Source organism: Heptranchias perlo, chromosome 19 (genome assembly GCF_035084215.1).
Source record: "Heptranchias perlo isolate sHepPer1 chromosome 19, sHepPer1.hap1, whole genome shotgun sequence".
NCBI classification, from domain to species: domain Eukaryota; kingdom Metazoa; phylum Chordata; class Chondrichthyes; order Hexanchiformes; family Hexanchidae; genus Heptranchias; species Heptranchias perlo.
The window spans coordinates 14,489,135-14,512,764 of NC_090343.1; the positions used below are offsets into that span (position 1 = coordinate 14,489,135).

General features: G+C 41.9%; 1 protein-coding gene across 5 annotated transcripts in view; it reads right to left on the minus strand.

The window, feature by feature from the left end:
- rbbp8l (retinoblastoma binding protein 8-like) overlaps positions 1 to 23,630 on the minus strand; it is a 72,174-nt gene that overhangs the window by 10,495 nt on the left and 38,049 nt on the right. For 3 of the 5 annotated variants that reach the window (XM_068000778.1, XM_068000777.1, XM_068000779.1), the window contains 6 exons: positions 22,630 to 22,766; positions 21,819 to 22,278; positions 19,842 to 19,950; positions 18,623 to 18,684; positions 14,462 to 14,591; positions 1,773 to 1,902 (listed from right to left, as the gene is read on the minus strand). In XM_068000778.1, coding sequence (XP_067856879.1) covers positions 1,773 to 1,902; positions 14,462 to 14,591; positions 18,623 to 18,684; positions 19,842 to 19,950; positions 21,819 to 22,278; positions 22,630 to 22,766 — 1,028 coding nt within the window. The remainder of the gene's footprint in view (positions 1 to 1,772; positions 1,903 to 14,461; positions 14,592 to 18,622; positions 18,685 to 19,841; positions 19,951 to 21,818; positions 22,279 to 22,629; positions 22,767 to 23,630) is intronic. The other 2 variants (XM_068000780.1, XM_068000781.1) reach the window with 2 other exon arrangements.

Here is a 23,630-nt window from a genome sequence, read left to right on the forward strand (position 1 = left end):
ATATTAGGGCAAATTTTCGCCCCTCACCCCAGCACTGGACAGGAGCAGTGCAGCCAAAATGCTCAGGCCCAGGAGTGCTGGGTTCTCCTCTCTCACGGCATTAACATAGCCTGGGGGCATCACCATCAAAGGCCTACCCCCGGGGGGGCCTAGCAATGTCAGAAGGGCCAAGAAATCTTAAAGGCCTCTGCAGCTGCATGTTAAGCCTCCAACATTGGATTGGGGCCTTCTGTTCGCCGACGGAGATCAGCAGCCAAAGAGCTCCGATAACTAGAAAACAGCTGAGGGTGGGGGAGTGGAGAAAATGACGGCCACTTATCTTCCTGTCTTTTGCCTGCCCCTGGGATCTCAGTTGGCAGGTATCCAATGGTAGACCACTGCACCATGTTTCACTGGGTACCCCTGTGCTGGGCTGCCTAGTGAGTGTTCCACTAGGAAAATGAGGAAGGATGCCAGGAATATTCCTCTCCTGCCCCATTAGCATGGCTGCAATAGGCCTGTGCCTACTATTGGTGCAGGCCCATCTCTGCCCCTCCACATCAGCCCTGGAAATCTGGTGGCAATGTTAAAGCGGTGGAGACCCATTAGGCTGGGTCTCCACCCCTTCTTCTTGACCTATGTGCCTGGGGAAATGGACGTCTTAGGGGCAAGAGTCAGCACACTGAAGCTTTAAAGTGGCAGATGCTTTTTTATTTTAATTTTTCTTGTACTTTGTGCTGATTTTTGTTTATTGTTATATTTTTTCCCCCCTATTTAAATCTTCTGTTTGTTTTTTTTAATTTTTAGAATTCTTTTGTAGCTGAACATAAAGGGAAGTTTATGTTGAAATCCAAAGAGCTGTTTCTGTAAAATCCTCTGAAAGCCGACTGATTATAAACATTTGCAACATTTCGAAATGACAGCAAGAATTTAACAATACAGGGGATATATAAAGGGTTCTTACAATACAAACATTCATAGGAGTTCTGGGACCATCAAGGCATCTAAGTGCATCCTGTGGCAGTTGCCTCCTTCCAAGCTATTATGGGGATCATCTGCAGTATCAGTCAATGCATCAGTCAGTCAATCACCCATGTATCAAACAGATGACTGACTGATGCATCAGTCAGCATGGCCAGCTCTTTCATCTCCTTTCCACTGAATAGCAACAGAAGCATGACACACCTGCCCAATGTTACTGTCCTGCTGCATTTCCCGAAATGCGGGGGACCATTGATGGCAGCCATGTGGCCATCTGGGCAACAGGTTCTTGTTCCTCCCCTGCCAACATCAGTTGCTCCTCCTGACCAGTGTATCATGACTCACCCATCACAACCTCCCCACTAATTGTATTCTTTGGAATGTGTGTAGCTATGCTGGTGCTTGCAAATGTTGGTGAGAAAGATACTGGGTGTTAAAATTGGTCTTCAGTGCCAGCGCAAAATGGGCGTTTGACAAGTCGGTAGCCTGTTTTACATCCTGCCCGAGGGTGGGGTGTAAAATAGGTTGTCAATTGAATTTAAGGATAGAAAATTGGGTGGGTTGTGGTACAGGTGGGCAATCCCCCCTTGCCTGGATTTCCTCTATATGGTGTGTCCAAGTGATCCTTTACACCAAATGCAATAATGTGAAACCTAGCTGAGTTCTAATATGAATAATTAATTTTGCACAACTTGTATTTTTACAGGGTGACAGGCATGTTAGCATCATTAATTGTGTCATACCACTGAGTAACTGAGAATGGTTAAGGCAATGTACAGATCTATTTAGAATAGTTACAAATGAACCCTTACCTTTCTGGAGCTAACACTGGAAGACTGGATGTTCTGTTTTCCAGGATTTTTGCACTGCATTGTGAGGACTGTGTGGGAGCTGGTGGTGCTGTTTTGCATCTTTTAAGTCTTCTTCCTCTCTTGTATGCTGCTACAAATAAACAAATGATTACATGCAGACGTTTTGGATTGTGCTTCCTAATGGCTCTGGTGATTATTCTGACACTCAATTAAATAACGAACAAATGGCAGGGAAAAGGAAAACAATTAAAATACAGAGATTGATTCTTCAAGATGGATGCAAATATCAATCCAGTCTTTAGCACTGTGATTTTGGCTGATCTTATTCCGAAAGTGTTCTTCCCATCCTGGTAATTATTTTATTTTACTTTTGCCTCTCTTTTTGCATTGAGAATTCCAGAGGTCAGGAATCAGGCTGCCTGCCCTCGGCCACTTGCACCTACACAATGACAGCACACCCAAGACTGAGAATTTGCCAATGGGAGAGTTGATGGTGCAAACCTGTTAAGTTGTCTTATCTACAGGTTGCCTTATATTCAAGTATTTCTCGCATAACAGCAACATCAGTGAGTGATACAAATCACAGGAGCAACAATATCAACAAACAATATACCGTATCAGAGAGACAATGAAACAGTGAGATTAGGTAATCAAGAGCGAGAATTATATAATAGTGAGAATTCAGATTGAAAAAATCAATTAACTTACATTTAATAAATGTAAATGTAAATGATGTATTCATATATAATTTAGGTACAATTTTGTACAATTATTTAATTTGATACATTTAAAATATATATAGTTGGATATATTCATACATTGCCTGATATATTATAATCTGTATGTTTTTGATACTCATCTATTCCATTTTTAATTATTATATGACAAAGAATACAGATCGGAGAGGGCACAGATTTATGTATCTAACTGGCATGGATAGCTGGCAGATGTTAATTTATCTGAGTGGGGTAAGCAAGGGCACAGATGTATTCATGTATGTAACTGGCATGGATAACAAACAGAGTTATTTATAAAAGTAGGGTGAGTGGGTGAGGGGCACAGATTTATTTGTATATATTCTCAATTACTCCTATTTTAATTTTTATTCATGAGCAATGCCACAGGAGTTCCATTATTTAATAATAATCAATGGAGGATCTCTCACCAATGATGTGTGTAAAATATTGTGAGTTGCAGTGAGTTATACAACAACTTGCATTTATATATCATCTATAATAAAAAAAGAAACATCTCAAGTTGCTTCATAAATAAGTGCGGAGAAAAGAGACACTGAGCCAAGAAGGGAGGGATTGGGAGAGATGACCAAACATTTGGTCAAAGGGATAAGTCTTAGGAGGTTTTTAAAAGTGGAGGTTTAGAGATGGAGTTCCAAAGACCAAAGTGGCTGAAAGCTCTGCCACAGTGTTGGGGCTAAGGCATTAAGGGAGACACAGAAGGATAGAGTCAGAAGAACGGAGCATTCAGAAGAGGATATAGGATTGCTCAAGATTGAAGATGGATAGGTGGGGCAAGGCCATGGAGGGATTTATAACAAATGACAAAGATTTTGAACTTAATGGGTTGGATACGGGGAGCCAGTGTACGTCAGTGAGGATGTGGTTGATGGGGAAGAGGGCCAGCATACATGGAACAGAGTTTTTAAAAAGTTGGAATTTATGGAAGGAGGAGGCTCAGATACCAGCAAGGATATGAGAAAGGCATTTTAAGTGTTTCAGTACATTGACACTGACTTGAGACAGGCAATATTGCAGAGGTGAATAGTTAGGATGTGGGGTTTAACGTTCAGCACAAAATCAACAGGATGCCAAGATTGTGAATGGTCCAGTTTCGCCCAAGAGTGGCCAGGGAGAATGAATGAATCATTGGCAAATGGGTGGAGTTTGTGGCGAAGGCTGAAGAAGGTGGCTTTGGTCTTCCTGGTGTTAAGCTGGAAGAAGTTGTGACTCATCCAAAGCTTATGTCAGATGAGCAGTTTAGCAGCACAGAGGCAGTTGAGGGTAAGGTGAGGTAGTGGAGAGATAGACACAATGAACACAAATGTACACAATGTACACATGAAAACTGAACCTGAACCTACAGATGATATCACCAAGGGGCAGCATGTAGATAAGGAAGAGGAGGGGGCCAGGTAAGATCCTTTGGGGTACTCCAGAAGGGAAAAGAAGCCATTGCTGGAAATGAACTGATGAGTTTGGATATGTAGGATTACATCCATATAAGGGCAGTCCCATGGAGATGCCTCCTTGTCCTGGATCCCCTCACCAGAGGAAATAGCTTCTCTATATCTAACCTTTCAAATCCCTTTATCATTTTAAATGCCTCAATTAGATCACCCCTCAACCTTCTAACACAATACAAACAACAAAGTTTATGCAACCTATCCTGCTATTTCACCCTTTTAGCCCTGCCATCATTCTGGTGAATCTGTTCTGTACACCCTTGAAGGCCAATATATCTTTCCTGAGGTTCGGTGCCCTAAAATGAATACAGTACTCCAGATGACCAAGGCTCCGTAAAACTGAAGCATAATTTCCTCACTTTTGTTTTCCAAACTCTTTGAGATAAAGGCTAACATTCCATTAGCCTTTTTGTATCTGTGCTATCTTTTAGTAATTTGTGTACATGGATACCTAAATCCCTTTCCTCCTCGACAACTCCTAGGGCATAATTTTAGCCCGGGGATGGGGATGGAATTCCTGTCAGGATATCTGGAAGTATGGGTTTCCTGGACGTCCTTATGATTTTGACAGGCTGGCTCTCAGTCGGACCGAAGAACAACCAGGAAGAGGACGTGTTCATGTACGTGTTAGATTGGGGGGGGTCACGGGGGGGTTGGGGGTCATGGGGCGGTCAGTCATCAGGGGAGGATCGTCAGTCACCGGGGAGGGCCATCTGTCATCAAGGGAAGGGGGAATTGGGGGCTCAGTCACCGGGGGTCATCCGGGGGGGGGGGGGGGAATCGGAGGTCAGTCATCGGGGGAGGGGGGAGACCAGTCACCTGAGGGGGGAATTTGGGGTCAGTCACTGGGGGGGGGGGGGGGGGGAAGGGGATCGGGAATCAGTCACCGGGGGGGGGGGGGAGTGGCAATTGAAGGGGGGGGGGGGGGTTGCGATCATTGGGGGGGGGGTCGCGATCGTTGGAGGGGGTTGGCGATCGTTGGGTGAGGGGGGGGGTCGGTGATCGTGGGCTGGGAGGGAGTCAGAGATAGTGGGGGTGGTCACTGCAGGTAGGCTTGTTGGGCTTGGGGGAAGCACTCCTGCTCCGCCGGGCCCACAAGCTGTGCTATACAGGCACTTGCCGGCAGTTTTGGGCCTTCTTGCCTCCTCTCATGTGATGTGAAGAAGAAAGCCCGGGAATCCTAGCCACCAGAGACTAAAATCAAAAAAGCTTTGAAAATGGAGGCCCGCAAACTCATTAAAAGCTTTTAATGTCCGACCTGCCTCCTGAGAGCAGGTTGGTTGCCATCCCATGTCTCGCCTCCGTGAAAACCGGAAATGGGGGGGTTGGAGGCGGGTTGGGGATGGGTTTTAGCTTTTTGCAATTTTTACTGCCCCCCCCCCCCCCATCCCACCCGTTTTTCCAGGCTAAAATCATGCCCCTAGTCTCTCACCATTAAATGAGAGACTAGGAGCTGTGGAGGAGCTACGTGTTCAGGTGTTAAGTAAGGAGGGGATCGAGCAAGCAGGAGGTGGGTTTCATGAGTGAGATGATCATTAAGAGGGCCAGTGTGGAGATAGGCAAGAAACTGCAAACATATGGGGATTCTTGGCTGATGTGGGTTGGGGACTGGGGTGAGGTTGGAAGTGTGGGTGAGAGGAAGAGGTGAAAAAACAATATAGACACCTGCATGAATGGGCTTGATTTTGGAGACAAAAGACTTCATGGCCTTTTGTATTGAGTTGAGGGTAGTGGGGTGAGGAGAGGATGTTTAAGGAGGTGGTTAGTTGTGGTAAAAAGAAGCCTTGGATTGTTCCAAGGTTTAATAATTATAATCTTTTGCAATTACTGATGCAATTTTTTGTTTACTCCATGGACTTTCATCTCTGGTCCAGCCTTGTCATTAAAATTGTGTACCATGCAAGGCAGAAATTCCTGTTTGTAACAGCTTTTAATCCATGGGTTATCAAATTTCACACCTATAGTACAAGCCAACTCTAATTTTCACAATACTTTTTTGCCCATCCCTAGTTGCCCTTGAGAAGGTGGTGGTGAGCCGCCTTCTTGAACTGCTGCTTGGTTTCAGAAAAGCATTCCATTAGGAATTCAACATCAATTAGGATGCATTTACACTACCAATCTAGTGTCAGTGCAAAGCAGTTTCGGTTTTATATCAATTCTAAACTTGTGTGGTGTAAATCAGGGGTAATGGCCCAAACTATCTGAAGCAAAACAGAGTGAGACTCCTTGCTCTAGGGAATCTTATTCTGCTTCATTCTAGTGACCTGACTCCAGATTCAAGCTGCACTTACACAATAACTGCAGCATTGATGCAAAGCAATATTGCTTATACCAACACTACAGATGTAGAAGTATCATTTTGCCTCTAAGTCACAAAGGACATGGGTTCCAGCCCCGCTGCTAGGGCTTGGGAACATAATCTAAACTAACACTGCAATGCAGTATTGGGCGAGTGCTGCATTGTTAGACATGCTGTCTTTCAGATGAAATGTCAATCTGAAGTCCTAGCTGCCTATTGAGGGGATATAAATGATCCCATGGCGGTATTTGAAGAGGCGCAGCAGATTTCTCCCAGTGTCCTACCCAAAATTTATCCCTTAACTGACACCACCAAAAAACAGATTAACTGGTCATTTATCACATTGCTGATCTTGAGACCTTGCTGTGTGCAAATTAGCTGCCATGTTTTCTCATATAACAGTGACTAGACTTCAAAAGTAATTCATTGGACACTGTGAAATGTTTTGGGATGTTCTGGGGACATTAAAAGTGCTATATAAATGCAAGTTCTTTCTTTCTTTAAATGCGACCGTACAGTAGGAGATTGCCTGCCTGCCTAGTACATCGCCCTTTAGTGCTAATACCTTCCATTTGTGTAGTTTTTAACTACAAGTCTGATTCTCAAGTGTGATGTTTAATTGATAATTGTTTTTAAGAGTTAAGTTTTCAAGCCCCAACTCTGAAAGAACTGACTGAATGGCCTTCTTCTGGATCAAAGCCAGATCTGCACTGCTAAAATGGTCAGATGCTTCCTGTAGCTCAACAGCAAAGTAAAAACTTGGCTTGGCTCCATAGTGTTATTTTGCCATTGGAAACATTTTAATCTGTGCAGATCCAATCCTAAACCTGATCAGGCTTGGTTTTGACTTAATTTTACAGAACCACACAAGTTTGAATGAGCTCGCATTTCAGCCTCCTATGCTTGATCATCCCTGCCCTTGGGCAAAAATCTAAAAAATATTTTCTTAGCTTTTCACAATGTCATTCAATCTTTGAATTCAACAAGAAATGGTCACTTTTCTGAAACAGTAAGCCAACTGGCACATTGTAATCTCTTATCTTTATTATGCAGCACGTGTTTTAGCAGAAAATCTCATGCGATACTAATTAAATGTTAGAGTTACAAAATGACATTTTGTTTTGAATTGAAAGTAAATAAAGCTCTTGTTTAACAAGTGCTTTAAAGAATTCTGTGCTGATATCACTGTCTCCAGTGGCATAATCATATTGTAGTTAATCAACTGTGAATAATAGGTGTGCGTAAAATCACAGTCTGATGACTACCTCACCCTCTCTGCACATATTCACTATTAGTAAATGCCAGAGTGAAGGTTAGATTTTATGGCAATGCTTTCCCAGGCCCCAGATAACTTGGAGCTAGCAGATGTAGCTATAAATTCAGTTCCCACAATAAATAAGCAGAGTTGCCAGTTTTGGGATTTTACCTCCAGTGAAAATCTTTCTTCAACATGGCAAATGGTCAGTTGGACAAAAAATTAATTTCACAAAGATACCATAGTATTTCCTGAACTGACTCAAGAACTTTTAAAAACCATACAGAAAAGAATTGGATATAGGTAGGTATGGATAAAAGAAAGGTAACCCATGTGTGGAGGTGGAAGGTGTGGATATGGTACTTAATGAATACTTTGCGTCTTTCTTCACAAAAGAGGGGGTGATGCAGAGATTGTAGTTAAGGAGGAGGAATGTGAAATATTGGATGGGATAAATGTAGTGAGAGAGGAAGTATTAAGGGGTTTAGCATCTTTGAAAGTAGATAAATCACCAGGCTCGGATGAAATGTAAATGGGTAATGGTTGACGGGTATTTTTGCGACTAGAAGGCTGTTTCCAGAGGGGTCCCGCAAGGCTCAGTATTAGGCCCTTGCTTTTTGTGGTATACATTAATGATTTGGACTTGAATGTGGGGGAGCTTAATCAAGAACTTTGCAGATGATACAAAAATTGGCCGTGTGGTTGATAGTGAAGAGGAAAGCAGTAGACTGCAGGAAGATATCAATGGACTGGCCAGGTGGGCAGAAAAGTGGCAAATGGAATTCAATCCAGAGAAGTGTGAGGTAATGCATTTGGGGAGGGCAAGCAAGGCAAGGGAATACACAATAAGTGTGAGGATACTGAGAGGAGTAGAGGAAGTGAGGGGCCTTGGAGTGCATGTCCATAGATCCATGAAGGTAGCAGGACAGGTAAATAAGGTGGTTAAAAAGGCATACGAGATACTTTCCTTTATTAGCCGAGGCGTAGAATATAAGCAGGGAGGTTATGCTAGAACTGTATAAGACATTGGTTAGGCCACAGCTTGAGTACTAAGTACAGTTCTGGTCACCACATTACAGGAAAGATGTGGTTGCACTAGAGAGGGTACAAAAGAGATTTACGTGGATGTTGCCAGGGCTGGAAAATTTTAGCTATGAGAAAAGATTGGATAGGCTGGGGTTGTTTTCTTTGGAACAAAGGAGGCTGAGAGGAGATTTAATTGAGGTATATAAAATTATGACGGGACTAGATAGAGTGGATAGGGAGGACCTTTTTCCCTTAGCAGAGGGGCCAGTGATCAGGGGGCATTGGTAGAAGGATTAGAGGGGAGCTGAGGAAAAATTGTTTCACCCAGAGGGCGGAGGTCTGGAACTCACTGTCTGAAAGGGTGGTCGAGGCAGAAACCCTCAACTCATTAAAAAAGTTCTTGGATGTGCACTTGAAGTGCTGTAACCTACAGGGCTACGGACCAAGTGCTGGAAAGTGGGATTAAGCTGGATAACTCTTTTTCAGCCTGCATGGGCACGATGGTTCCGAATGGCCTCCTTCTGTGCCGTAACTTTCTATGATTCTATGATAGAAAAATAAATGCCTGAGGAAAGCATTAAAAAGCTGTAACTCAATCAAGGGGATCATACGATACCAAGCTATTGGTTAGAAATTCCTTCATAGGTCAATTTTAACCTATGGGCAAAGTGAAGGTCAAGTTAGAGGAAATTCTGATGTGAGCAGTAACTCATTATTTGCCTGTGTGTTGCACATTGTTCAAAGTTTCTTGCTTAACTGGAGGAGGGCAAATTTCAGTGAGTTAAAAAGGGAGCGTGCCCAGGTGGATTGGAATCAAAAATTGGTAGACAGAACAGTAATTGAACAATGGGAGACCTTCAAGGAGGAGTTGGTTCGGCTACGGAATAGACACATCTCTACGAGGGGGAAAGGAAGAGCATCCAAAGCTAGAGCTACCTGGATGACTAAAGATATAGAGATTAAAATGAAACTGAAAAAGGAGGCATATGACAAAAGTAAGGTTCATAATACAGTAGAGAACCAGGCTGGATACAGAAAGTACAGAGATCTAAAAAAGGGAATAAGAGGGGCAAAGAGAGAATATGAGAATAGATTAGTGGCTAACATAAAAGGGAACCCAAAAGTCTTTTATAAACACTTCGCATCTGTCTTCACTGGAGAAAAGGATGCTGCCATTGTAGCAGTAAAGGAGGAGGTAGTAGCGATGTTGGATAAGATAAAGAGGAGGCACTTAAAAGATTGGCAGTACTCAAAGTAGAAAAGTCACCCGGTCTAGATGGGATGCATCCTGGGTTACTGGGTAAGGGTGAAAATTGCAGAGGCTCTAGTCACAATCTTCCAATCCTCCATAGATATGGGGACGGTGCCGGACGACCGGAGGATTGCAAATGTTACACCCCTGTTCAAAAAAGGGGAGGAGAATAAACTTGACAATTACAGGCCAGTCAGCCTAACATCGTTGGTGGGGAAACATTTAGAGACAATAATCCGGGACAAAGTAAATTGGCACTTGGAAAAGTATGGGCTAATAAATGAAAGTCAACAAAGATTTGTTAAAGGAAAATCGTGTTTGACTAACTTGATTGAGTTCTTTGATGAAGTAATGGAAAAGGTTAATGAGGATAATGCGGTTGATGTTGTGTATATGGACTTTCAAAAGGCAAATGATAAAGTACCACATAATGGACTTGTTAGCAAAATTAAAGCCCATGGGATTAAAGGGACAGTGGCAGCGTGGATACAAAATTGGCTAGGGTACAGAAAGCAGAGAGTAGTGGTGAACGGTTGTTTTTCAGACTGGAGGGAAGTATACAGTGGTGTTCTCCAGGGGTCAGTATTAGGATCACTGCTCTTTTTGATATATATTAATGACCTGGACGTGGGTATAGAGGGTTTAATTTCAAAGTTTGCAAATGGCACTAAACTCAAAAATGTAGCAAACAATGTGGAAGATAGTAACAGATTCAGGAGGACATAGACAGACTGGTGAAATGGACAGACACATGGCAGATGAAATTTAACGCGGAGAATTGTGAAGTGATGCATTTTGGTGGGAAGAATAAGGAGAGGCAATATAAACTAAATGGTATAATTTTAAACTGAATGCAGGAACAGAGAGACCTGGGGGTGCATGTACACAAATCTTTGAAGGTGGCAGGACAAGTTGAGAAGACTGTTAAAAAAGTGTATGGGATCCTGGGCTTTATTAATAGAGGCATAGAGTACAAAAGCAAGGAAGTTATGCTAAACCTTTATAAAACACTGGTTAGGCCTCAGCTGGAATATTGTGTTCAATTCTGGGCACCACACTTTAGGAAGGATGTCAAGGCCTTAGGGAGGGTGCAGAAGAGATTTACTAGAATGGTGCCAGGGGTGAGAGACTTCAGTCATGTGGAGAGACTGGAGAAGTCGGGTTGTTCTCCTTAGAACAGAGAAGGTTAAGGGGAGATTTGATAGTAGTGTTCAAAATCATGAACGGTTTTGACAAAGTAAATAAGGAGAAACTGTTTCCAGTGGCAGAAGGGTCAGTAACCAGAGGACACAGATTTAAGGTGATCGGCAAAAGAGCCAGAGGCGACATGAAGAAACATTTTTTTACGCACCAAGTTTAATGGTCTTGAATGCACTGCCTGAAAGATGGTGGAAGCAGATTCAATAGTAACTTTCAAAAGGGAACTGGATAAAAACTTGAAGGGAAAAAAATTACAAGGCTATGGGGAAAGAGCAGGGTAATGGGATTAATTGGATAACTCTGTTAAAGAGCCAGCACAGGCATGATGGGCCAAATGGCTCCCTCCTGTGCTGTACCTATGTTATTATGGTAGTTGCTGGGGATCAACAGAGATATAACTGCAATTGAGCTTGTTAAATAACTGTTAAATGGCAAGTTTGCTCACCTTGTGCAAGATTCCTGTGCTTTGGAATTTCCACATTTTGTGCATTCCTTGCTCTTAATTGAATCTGGGCAATACTTTGATGTGATCTGGCAGAGTTCCTTTGGGGACCAGCAGTTCAGAATTTTGGAGGACACTGTCTTTGTGGCAGCACGGGTACTGAATATAGTACCCACCTAATGCATGCTCCACTTCACTCCTTGTCCTGAGGAAGGAGGAAGCCTCCGAAAGCTTGTAGATTTCAAATAAAAATCGTTGGACTATAACTTGGTGTTGTAAAATTGTTTACAATTGTCAACCCCAGTCCATCACCGGCATCTCCACATCATGGGTACAAGATTAGTCAGAGGACTCTGTGGTAACGGATAGCTATATAACAAATAAAGGAGCCATCCTTAGAAGATGGCACCTGACTGATTATGATCTTCATGAAATATCACCCAAGATCTTACCCCAAATTCCTTTGAAACTATACCAGAGTAAAGGATATCTCAAAATTTCATTTAGGTGGTCAGACATTGACAAAATTTGAAATGACGGTTGTCCCAACAGTACAATCACCTATCAAAGATATACTTTACACAGCCCCACAGTACACTTGTAATGGGATAGAATGGCATGATCCATTAATCAGTTCCAAACACAATCCAAGAATAATGGCAGCAATCAAGCCAGCACATCAAGGCGTTTGGTATAGCAGACTCTAATGTACATTCTCTGCAGCTTTCAGAAATAGCTAGCAGTAACCAATTTTAACCTTGAGTGCATTGTGACCAGCAAGAAAGAATGCAATAATCACTTGCAGTAATTCTGCACATTCTGTTCAGATGCCTCGGGTTAAGCAAACTCTTTGGGGGAAAAATTGGATAAAGGCCATTTTTGGGTGTTAGCGTGATATGTTATTACCCCACGCCCAATGACCCCCTGCGCAGGCAGGACGTAATTTTTGACCAGCCCGAGGACTCACCTGCAATCAACATTTCATTCCGGGCCTTGCACGCGGAATCAATGCAATTCGCACTTTCCACCATCAGTGGGAGCTCAATCTCTTAAAGGGGGGATGTTTCTTAGAAATCTCTTAAAGGTAGCTGGTATCTGTTATTTGCTGAAAATAACAGTCTACTGTCTGCACGGAGTCTGAACGGAGATCAGACATCGCACTCGTAAAACACAGATGCAGGTCCCATCCCTATGTTTATACACTGATGAGTTATGTTAAAACATTGAATAAAGGTTGCGCATTATCAAATCCCACATCCTCCAATCTGCACGCCAGACCTCACCAATCTGCCGATCTGAGTTGGTCCCAGACCTGCGAGAGTGCGTGCACCAAGGTTCTCTGCTGATGCACTAGAGACCTTGGTGCAAGAGGTGGACAGAAGGAGGGACATCCTATATCCGTGGGGTGGGGGAGGGGGGGTGCAAGAGGCCCTCCAGACATATATCCAAAAGGCAGTGGGAGGCAGCGGGGGACGAAGTCAATGCCAGGCGCACAGCATCATGAACATGGATGCAGTGCAGGAAGAAGTTCAATGCTTTGACATGAGTGGTCAAGGTGAGTGAGGTCAACTGTCAAGTGGTGTCTCCTACCAACTGCACCACGTACTACACCCCCCATCACCCACATACCATCAAACTCTTTCCATCAGTACTCAACTCTTCCAACCAGATGCTTCCTCTCACACTTACACATTACCACTGTTGCAAGCCGCGCACCCACAACTCACAGACCACACACACCGGCAGTTATTCAACCATGACAGGCACATCACCCAGACACACGTCCTGCTTTCTTGCAGGAGAAGGTGCAACATATCAGAAGGCAGCAAATGGCAGTGACATTTAGCCCCTCGGGCCTGTTCCACCATTATGTGAGATCATGATGGACCTATGACCTAACTCCATATACCCGCCTTAGCCCCATATCCCTTAATACCCTTGGTTCACAGAAATCTATCAATCTCAGATTTAACATTCACAAGTGAGCTAGCATCAACTGCCGTCTGCAGAAGAGCGTTCCAAACGTCTCCCACCTTTTCCTTGTAGAAGCATTTCCTAACTTCACTCCTGCACGTCCTGGCCCTAAATTTTAGGCTATGCCCCCGCGTCCTAGTATTCAAGTCTACGAGACCTCCAAAAACAGTTATAAATGTCTCAGCAGCCAGAAGCAATAATCCAGCCAATAACCTGTAAATCCTGCATGGTCCCTTTAAATAGCGCTGGTGGGGGGTCCTCCAGGCACTTTAAGGCACGTTCAGATGGTCAGGGTTAAGACTGTGCGTTGAGTTGAGCGTTAAGTCCCAAAATGGTGTCTATCACTTTAAATCAGCATTGCACACTGATTGAAGCCATTTTCTCCTTACTTTACATGATTCCAGCGTTCGTTATCTGCGCCTGCACTAACCCCTATACCAAGATGGCGTCCGGTACACGTCCCGCTGGAAACGTGCACGCGCATCCAAGATCCCATCTTGGATGTCGGAGAGGCCGTGAAGCGCCAAAACAACGGGCGCTACACGGCCCAATTTAGCGCGCATAGACTTTTATTAATCTGAGTCAACTGTTTGTGCAAGCTGCACACACCCATCTCTACACCTGTCTTCACATTCCATCATCTGGAAGATATTTCCATTTCTTCTTCCTATGCCAGCCTCTCTTGGATTGGGTCTTTTTGGCTTGCATTAATAAGAGTAAGAAACTGCTTACTGGCCAACTTGCTTTCATCAGCTGCCTTATCAAGACCTCAGCTCTGTTACAGTCTGGGAATTCTATGTCTGCGTCCATTAAATGCTTGATGGTCAACAATGCCTTTTAATAACTGGGCACTGCGTAAACCTAAACCTGTGTTTCAATGAGGAGAATAAGATGTGTCACCACATTGAGAACAACAAGCTTTTGTTACTCCAATGCCTCTGGCCCCAATCTGGATTTTTGAACTTCAGGAAATTCTGGAAAGTTTTTTGTGTTATTTTTCTTATGAAGATACAAATCTATCAGAAACTGCTGCATTCTTACCAGACGTCCAATAATCCTGTGGTCTTTTCTTTCTCTTTCTTTTTGGCGGTACCTCATTATTTTCGGATTGGTGCTTCTCCTTTTTAGATTTTATCCCTTGGTTTCCGTGCACTTCTGGAAAATCGGCAGTCTAACAAAACAAACAAATTTTAAAAATTCACAATGGAAAACTGCCAACTACAAAATACCAGAGTTCATAGAGTTCTCTTTCTTATCAGTAACCTGGAGTGGGTTTATTACCACATTTTTATTTAGTGTCTAATGACAAGCAAATTGATTTTCTCCCTGTATCTAAAGCCAATCTAATAGGGTCCTATTGCTGAAGGGGTGGAATAGGATGCTGTGGAGGACATCGTTGGGGGGGGGGGAGGGGAGGTGGGGGGGAGGGGGTGTCTGATGTCGGAGGTGGAGACCAGGGTGGGGGAGGGGGTTGCCGTGGAGAAGATCGCGGGCCGGGAGGTGATCGAGTCATCAGAAGAGTTGGAGGTCGGGAGTCATTGGAAGAGTCAGAGGTGGGAGGGGGGGTCTCCCATTGGTGGGGGTGTCTCCCATCGGGGGAGGGGGTCTACCATTGGGGAAAGGAATCTACCATCGGGGCGGGGGGGGGTCTCCCATCAGGGGCGGTCTCCCATCGGGGGGGGGTCTACCATCTGGGGGTCTCGGACATTGGGGGAGGGGGTTCGGATGATCGTGGGGGTCCAATCGCAGCAGGTAAACTTGTTGGGCCTGGAGGGATCATTCCTGCTCCTCCTGGCCCACAAGCAGTGCTATAAAGCCACTCACCTCATGGATCTGGCCCTTCGCACCTCCTCTCATTGGACGATATTCACGAGCCCCAGGAAACCCGTGCAGGTGAGGTTAAATTAGAATCAACAAAATATTAAATACTTCAACTATTTCAATGAGATACATTGCCCCTTTAACCATCCGCCCACCGGCTTTAACTGGGGACGGGACTTCCGGGTTTCGAATGCGCGCGCATCCAAACGTGCCTGGGTTAAACGCGGAAGTGGGCACGTTGGAGCTGGGTTGTGGTCCTGCTGCTAAAATCTACAACTTTGACTACCCTCCCGCCCCGAGCCCACCTTGGGGTTAAAGTTACTCCTCAAAAGTCAAGATGAAAAGAATATTCAATATGGGTGGAAAAAAATAATTTTTAAAAATGCAGTTTGTACTGGAAAACTATCTTTGCCCCATTGCTCAGGAACAGGACCTTTCTTCATAGGTCCTGAATGGTGGAAACATCAATCACGATGTATGAGCATATATTTTCACAAATGAGACTCATAAATAACCATGAATGGTAATGACATACATTGATAATATGTTAGTAGATTTTCAACTGAAAAACTAAGCGCCTGAAATTCCAAGAGGGTTGGAGGGTGCAAAGCATGCAGTTCGACTGGAGGAGAGGAGTTTGAATGTGGAGCAGAATCTGGATAACTGGATTCACTAGGTTTCTATCCCATTTACAATCCATCTAAATTCCTGATGGGGTTGGGGGAGGGGGGTGGTGGGAGTTGGACAAGATCTCCACACATCCTCCATAGCCAGATGTTTCTGGGTGTGCTCCCAAGATATTTCCAGAATTCTGGCCATTACACCATTTGATAAGCTCAGCGGGACCTATGCCTGTTGATAGACCTCAGGATTACAAAAGAGAAAGGTAGTCAATCCCAGAGGGAACAATTACTGCCTCTTTGCTCCCTTTCTTTGGCCCATTCCGGGCCTTTGGGGGCCTCTGTCAGAGCAGAAGAGAGCTGCTCCAACTACTGGCAGCTCATCGGGGCAGGTGCCTCTGTTGTGCCTCTCTAGACATTGGCCCCCACCCCAACTATGAAATAACCCCATTCCCAAGATATGGGACAGAAACACTGTCAAGACTTAGTGGTGTTGGGAAGTCTTGCCCTGCCACACTTCTGGTGGCAGAGTGAGGGTCCTAGAATTTCAGCCCCTAAGTAGTTTGTAGTTTTTGTAGCATAAAAAAATAATTTGAAGATAATATGTAAGGTTTCTTTGTTGTCGTGATATTATGCCAACACAAATTAATTTTATTTCTACTACTATTTTCTCAAATTAGTGCTAAAGAATATATTCTGTTTGTGTTATACCATTAACCTTATATATAAATGTGTTTACCACATATCTATCATACTTTAACTGTCACACTTCAACAGCAACTTGCATTTATATAGCGCCTTTAACATAGTAAAATGTCCCACGGCACTTCAAAATTTGACACCGGTCCACGTAAGGAGATATTAGGACAGGTGACCAAAAGCTTGGTCAAAGAGGTAGGTTTGAGGGAGCGTCTTAAAGGAGGAGAGAGAGGTAGAGAGGTAGACAGGTTTAGAGAGGGAATTCCAGAGTTTAGGGCCTAGGCAGCTGAGGCACAGCCACCAATGGTCGTAGTATCAAAAGCATTTTTTTAAAAAAAGAAAGGCAGTTACTTTATTCTGGTTTCTTCTAACCTGGAGCCAAAAATTTACAAGCACCTGCTAATCTACAAACTTTCCTCAGTAACAGTAAGTAACCTCTAATTGACCTCACCATTTATATCAATTAATTATCTGATCTTGTTTTTTATAGTCTCTATCTGAACAATTGTACAGTAATCCTTAATAACATGTTTTCAGTAACCTGATAGGTCATTCGATCATAGAGAATTACACCTAACTACAGGAAGTTAAAGAACATTTTCAGAATAGGGCTTGAAGTCAAAATTAACATTCTTAACTCTCACTTTGATAAAACCATTGCAGAATATAATTGTAAAAATGAAAAAGAAAAAAGTTGCAAACGTTGGAAATCTGAAATAACATAAAATACTGGAAATAGACTGCAGGTCAGCCAGCACCCGTAAAGAGAAAATTCAGGCTAATGTTTCAATTGTGCACCCTTCATCGAAAGTGAAAACTAAAAGATCAACAAGTATTTGCATTTCTTGCTTATCTTCTAGTTTTCAGTACAGATAAAGGATATATACCTGAAGCATTAACCTTTATTTTCACTTTGAAGATGCTGACTGACCTGCTGTATATTTCCAAAATTTCATTATAGAATTTAATTGTTTATTTCTATAAACCAGATGGTCTTTTTTCAGTTAGTGTTAAAGAAAGAGAAAAAAAGAAAGACTTGCATTTATATAGCGCCTTTCATGACCTCAGGAGGTCCTAAAGTGCTTTACAGCCAATGAAATACTTTTTGAAGTGTATTCACTGTTGTAATGTAGGAAGAGAATCTTTATCACCTTATTTTGTCTCCATGTGGTGAAATTCCTTCTGTTCATAATTTTAATGAAAAAGATGGCCTGATTATAAAGCTCCCAGGGGTAAGAATCCTTCTGCTATGTGCACAGTAAATGTCTTTATAAAGAGCACCTCTGTTTGGATTTCTAATGAAATCATAGATACGTTTTGTTGTGGAACACGTTTATAATTTCACTAGAAATAATGAACCAAAATCGTCACAAACACATTGATGATGTTGCTACAAGTAATAATCAGAGGAATTTTACATAAGTAATATTGAGCGGAGGAATTTGCCCACCAGATGGACAAGCCATTGGCCAGGACTTAATGGGTATCTCTATAGTTGATGCCCCTTTTCCAAAATTTAAGACTCATCTAAGAGATAGCAAAGGGAATTTTCTTCTTTGCACCTTGGTGTTAAATAATCACCTGGGCAGAGTGCACAGAGAAAAACTGGGAAGAAAGAACTACATACTGGGAATGGAGTCCACCTGATTTTCCAACCAGTTAAATTAATAGAAAAAAAAATCGGGCAGGCTCCGTTAAAATCTGTTCGATTTTCCTCTACGCGCTCTGTCCAGGTGATTATTTAATACCAAAGTACAAAAGAGGAAAATCTGCCCCCAGTGTGCTTTCTCAATGTCATAATAACTGGGTTGGTGTTACAATAGCAGGTCAACCTTCTTCACTATTTAACATTCAAAACGGTCTCTAAATTTGAACATATTTTTACTACCTTTAAATTTCAACCTGTGACATAAATAGAAGAGACCATGAATGCACTTAATTACCAAGTAAATTGCAAACATGAGGAAGAACTTTACATCTCATTCATGACATTATTGCTTATGAGTTCTGAGGGCTTCCTCACTTGTAGATCAATCAATTTCCATGTAGCCTCTGTACTCACCTCACATTGAGAGGGTTCATGTGCATCTGGCGGCATGTTCAAAAATTGGAGATGAACTTCCACTGAAGAGGAAAGAAAAGTATGATAATCGCACTGCAATTTATAATATATATATATTATTAACCTGGTAAAAAGCAAATTTGAATTTTGCCTACTTGCAGTTTTACAGCCTATGAGGAAAATTGGACAACCACCTTCCTGGAGGATTACAGTTGATTATTGGAATAGCATTGAGAATAATACAAATGTATTAATCCAATGTTTGCTCTTTCAAAATATTTAACACTTCATAATCTTATTTCACTTGAGTTATTTAATGTGACTGATGTATACCCATAACTTATCCCCATACACAGTGACTCCAGATAAGTGTCTGCCTGATTAGAATAAGTTCCAACCATAATATGAACTTCTGGTCAAAGCAAATCATTCTAATTTTATCAACAGTTGAAAACAAGGGTGGGAGTTGAAAATAGTTGTTTTTTTGGGTCGCAACTGTAAAATTTTCAGACTTTGCATTCCCAGTGGGAAGCCTATATTTTACGTGCCCAAGTTAAACCCGGAAATAAAGCCGGGTTGTGGTCGCGACCCAAAAAACATTTATTTTTAAATCCCACCTGCTCCCAACCCACCTGTTCTTGGGGGTTAAAATCATCCCGATAATTTGGTGTGTCATCAGCACATGATCTAATTGGTTAACCAAGAAAACTATACCCAGAGATGTTGTCAACTGGTCATTACCATGGAAACTTTGGTACCCAATCAGGAAATGTGGTAACAACCGTTACTTCATCGTCGCTGGGTCAAAATCCTGGAACTCCCTTCCTAACAGCACTGTGGGAGAACCTTCACCACACGGACTGCAGCGGTTCAAGAAGGCGGCTCACCACCACTTTCTCAAGGGCAATTAGGGATGGGCAATAAATGCTGGCCTTGCCAGCGACACCCACATCCCATGAACAAATGAAAAAAACCCTACACAATTACAAATCACGCATGAATAAACAATATATTTTGACTCTTCACTCTAGATAATCCATCATATGGGAAGATTTGGTCTGAGTGCTGGGTATAGCAAAATCATAAATGGATTTAGAAAGAAAAGGTTTAGGATTTCCCTACACCAGACAGTGGAAATTACCCTATATGTAAATAGAAGCTGAAATCAGCAGTTACATGTTTGATATTTCTATTAGTTTTTAAAGGTCAATATTCTTACCACTTGAATTTCCACCATTCCTGGTCTTGGGTCTTTTAGTACATAGTTTCATTCTAATTCTTGGATTGACGTCCGGCTCTCTGGATTTAGAATTGCTGTCGCATTGTGCCTGCAAGCAGAGTATCTGATCCTCCATCTCAGCTCATACAGCATTGTTCAAATAGGACAGCTTAATACAGTTTACAGTTATTGCACGTACTTAGAAGAGTGACTATGAAATTGTATCAAACTGCACGTTATATTTTGTGCTTTATTTTAATTGTGTGGAATACTAATATCTGTAAAAGCTAATTGCTTACTTCAGTTCAACAAGTTTCTCATTTTTAATTGCACTGAATTCTGTTGTACCGTGTGACCTACAGATGTACTTTTCTCTGCTGGTGCCAATGAAAACATTGGGGTAAACAAAAAACAGGTAAAATACACTCACTGGTAATTGACTCATGAGTGTAATAGTTTATGTGACAGACAGTTTTCCTTAAGAACTTTAAAAGGATGCATATATGTATATAATTGCTCATGGGCTGCATTTGGCACCAATATGATTGCAATTGCGACTAAATACTTAAAAGATTCCCCACTCTGCACTAGATACATCCTTGTGTAAACATCTTAGAGGATGGTCCAGCATGGTAAAATACTGAGCTGTTAGAAGTTTTGTGGTGATGGTTGCTATGGCTCTGTATGGCTGTTCTATAGTAAAATTTCTCTATTCTTCAATTCAAACCTAAAAAGTTACAATATTCATCACAGAAGTGGGTATCTTTCAGTTTTCACTAATAACACATATTCTTAGTTTATATTTTCTAATTAACTCACTTTTGCTAAAAAGGTTGTTTATTTTTCAAGTGGAAAAAAATGCATTATGCTGCGTGATATTAGTAACAAAAATAATCAGCTTAATAGCTTTGTTAAAATAGCAGACAAAGGAATTTCATTCAAAAACACTTAAGGAGATTTTTACTACCTTTGTCCTGTGGAAATGGGGCAGTAGCAGAGTTAAAGTGGACGTCGTGAACTTACAGTCTCATACTACTATCGGCTCTCAAAGATAAAGCCAAAATGCTCCTCAAAACTGAAACAAATTAGTTTCTAATTCCCTTCCAATACTTAGATATAAACCTAGGAATAGCTGTTGGTGATGTTAGCAAATGAATGCTTACCACATTCGTATGACACTCCTTTGTCCGCTATTTTAATGAAATAACAACAAATTGCACAGTGTTGAAAAACTTCACAGAGGTGAAAATAACAAGACACTGAGAAGTGGAGGGAGAAGGTTTAGAAGTGGTTTTCAAAGGTGGATCCAAGAGGTACGTTTTGAGGAGGCTTTTAAAAGAGGGAGAGAGATAGCATGGTGTAGGGTTTAGGGACAGTGTTCCAGAATGGGGGAACAAAACAATTGAAGGTTCCACAACTGAATATGGAGTGGAGGGAAGGGAAATGCAAATAAAGTATTTGTTAACCTTTTTATTTTAAATGAGTTAATGCATCTCTCAAATAGTGGATACAGGAATGTCAGACAAAGGCTTTAGGTGCTCGTCTGGTAATATTGCCAAGAATAATTTCTAGTCTAAAGTCAAGCAAAGCTGTGTTTGTTTACCTTTAGAATGGTGGGTTAACTAACTAGATGGAATGAGCAGAAAAGGTTGAAAAACAATTTAAAATAAATCAGTCTAAATAGCAGAATTTAATAAAATGTTTCCCTAGTACCTAATTCCCTGTATCAATTGACTTTTATAATTTAATCTACAGAGAAAAAAAAGTGACTGGTGTTTCTCTTTAAGACTCAAGTATTAACATTACACTTTTGAGAACCAAAAGATATTTAACCCATAATTTCCACCTACAATGGACTTTTCCCCATTGCTTTTATGAGATATATGTGTTCAATATTGAACGGTAATGGTTACAAATGAAGCTAACAATAATTCCATAGCATTGATATTTTATTCATTACAAAACACGATAACACACCTTAATGTTCAAATTCTTGTACACTTTGTCTTCATTGCCACTCAATTCTAATCCATCTTTAGGGCTTGACACGACCTGTGCCTTATTCTTATCTTTACTGGATGGTTCAACACTCACCATCTTGCCGACTGTTTCATAAGAGTGTGTATTGTCCTGGGAATTTCCACTTGCTAAACTATCATGAGTGCATTTCTTCTCTGCTGGCTCTTTGAATCTTGGCTTCTTGGGCTCGAATTGAATGGACAGTTCATTTCTGTCAGTGGACCAAGGTGGCCCCTTATTTTTACTGTAATCTGATAAATCCAGAGGTTTCTCCACTGGTCCCTCAACACTTCTGTCAGTCTTTGTACAGAGATCAGGTGGACCCTTTTCTTCTCCGACATGTTTTTGCCCTATTGTGTCAGGTTGCTCTGTATTGTGTCTATTTCTTCTGCAGTCTTTAGACCAATTATGTACCTCCCTGTAACCAGGATAAGAAAGCATATTATGTTGACATCCGACCAACTATTTCGAATTATTCAGATGACATATTTATTTACATATTGTTGTTCTAAGTGCTGGCCTTAAAACTTGTACATTCCAACATTTCAGTCTCATTACCTATTGTACAGGTACGGGCATTGTTTTAGTCTCTTGTGGCAGACACTGTCACAGACACTGCTTAACTGCCCTCTGAAGTGACCTAGCAATTTACCCAGTTGTGTCAAACCGCTAGCGTCAGCATTTGAATATTTGTTTCAAACTTTTATAAAAATACACATTCAGCTTCTATCCTCATTAACCACCTGTAGCAATATGAAATGTTATATACTCATACTGTCTCTGCTCTTGGTGTTTCACACCAGGTTGTAATGCAGCAGCATCTCTCTCGGATGTACAGTAAGGCCCAGGGCCAGCCCGCACCTCTCCTATTGTTCCATGCAACTGATTAGATATTCTTTGGGGCTGCTAGAATCAAAGATAAATATCATCAGGAGTATCATTGAATTATAATTGCAGTTAATGCAAAATAAACAGATTAATTGGTCTTGTTAATAGTCTGGATACCATTTAAAGCTGGATATTGTCTAGATCTGCATTGCAGACTTACAGCCCTATACTAAGTACTCCATTCAAAAGCAAAATACTGCAGATGCTGGAAATCTGAAATAAAAACAGAAAATGCTAGAAATACTCAGCAAGTCAGGCAACATCTGTGGAGAAAGAAACAGAGTTAACGTTTCAGGTCGATGACCTTTCGTCTTACTGACAAAAGGTCAATGACCTGAAACTGAATCGCAGATGCTGCCTGACTTACTTGAGTAAGGGGACTGTTCCTTTGGTCCACAGGCTAGTTACCACTTCACGCAGGTTTTGGGCGGGAGACTGACTGGGGCTATGCAGATGAGGCCCTAGAGTTAAGATCTCCCAGGCCTCACGTTGCCAAGGTTTGGGACGGTTTCCACCTGACTCGATCCCCTCCAGCCCGACTCAAACCTCGAGTTAAAATCGGGGCTTAAGAGCCTGAGGTAACTTGTAGTAGATTCAGTTTAGATCTAGGTAGATGGTGTTTAAAGATTAAATATGCACTCAGTCTGTACTCTTGTGCTTCTTGTTATTTACTTGATGAAGTGGATCGCAGGGGCAATGGCTAAAACTGTGTCATCAAGATAGTATTTTGGCTTAATTGTTGTTCCTCACAAGATACTTGACCTAGCAATATTACTGTATGCAATGTTAAAAGGCATCAATTCTAGTCTGTAGTATTGACAAATAAAACTCATGTAGAAATAATATATTGGAATTTGCTGTGAGTGGCACTGTTGGACTTAT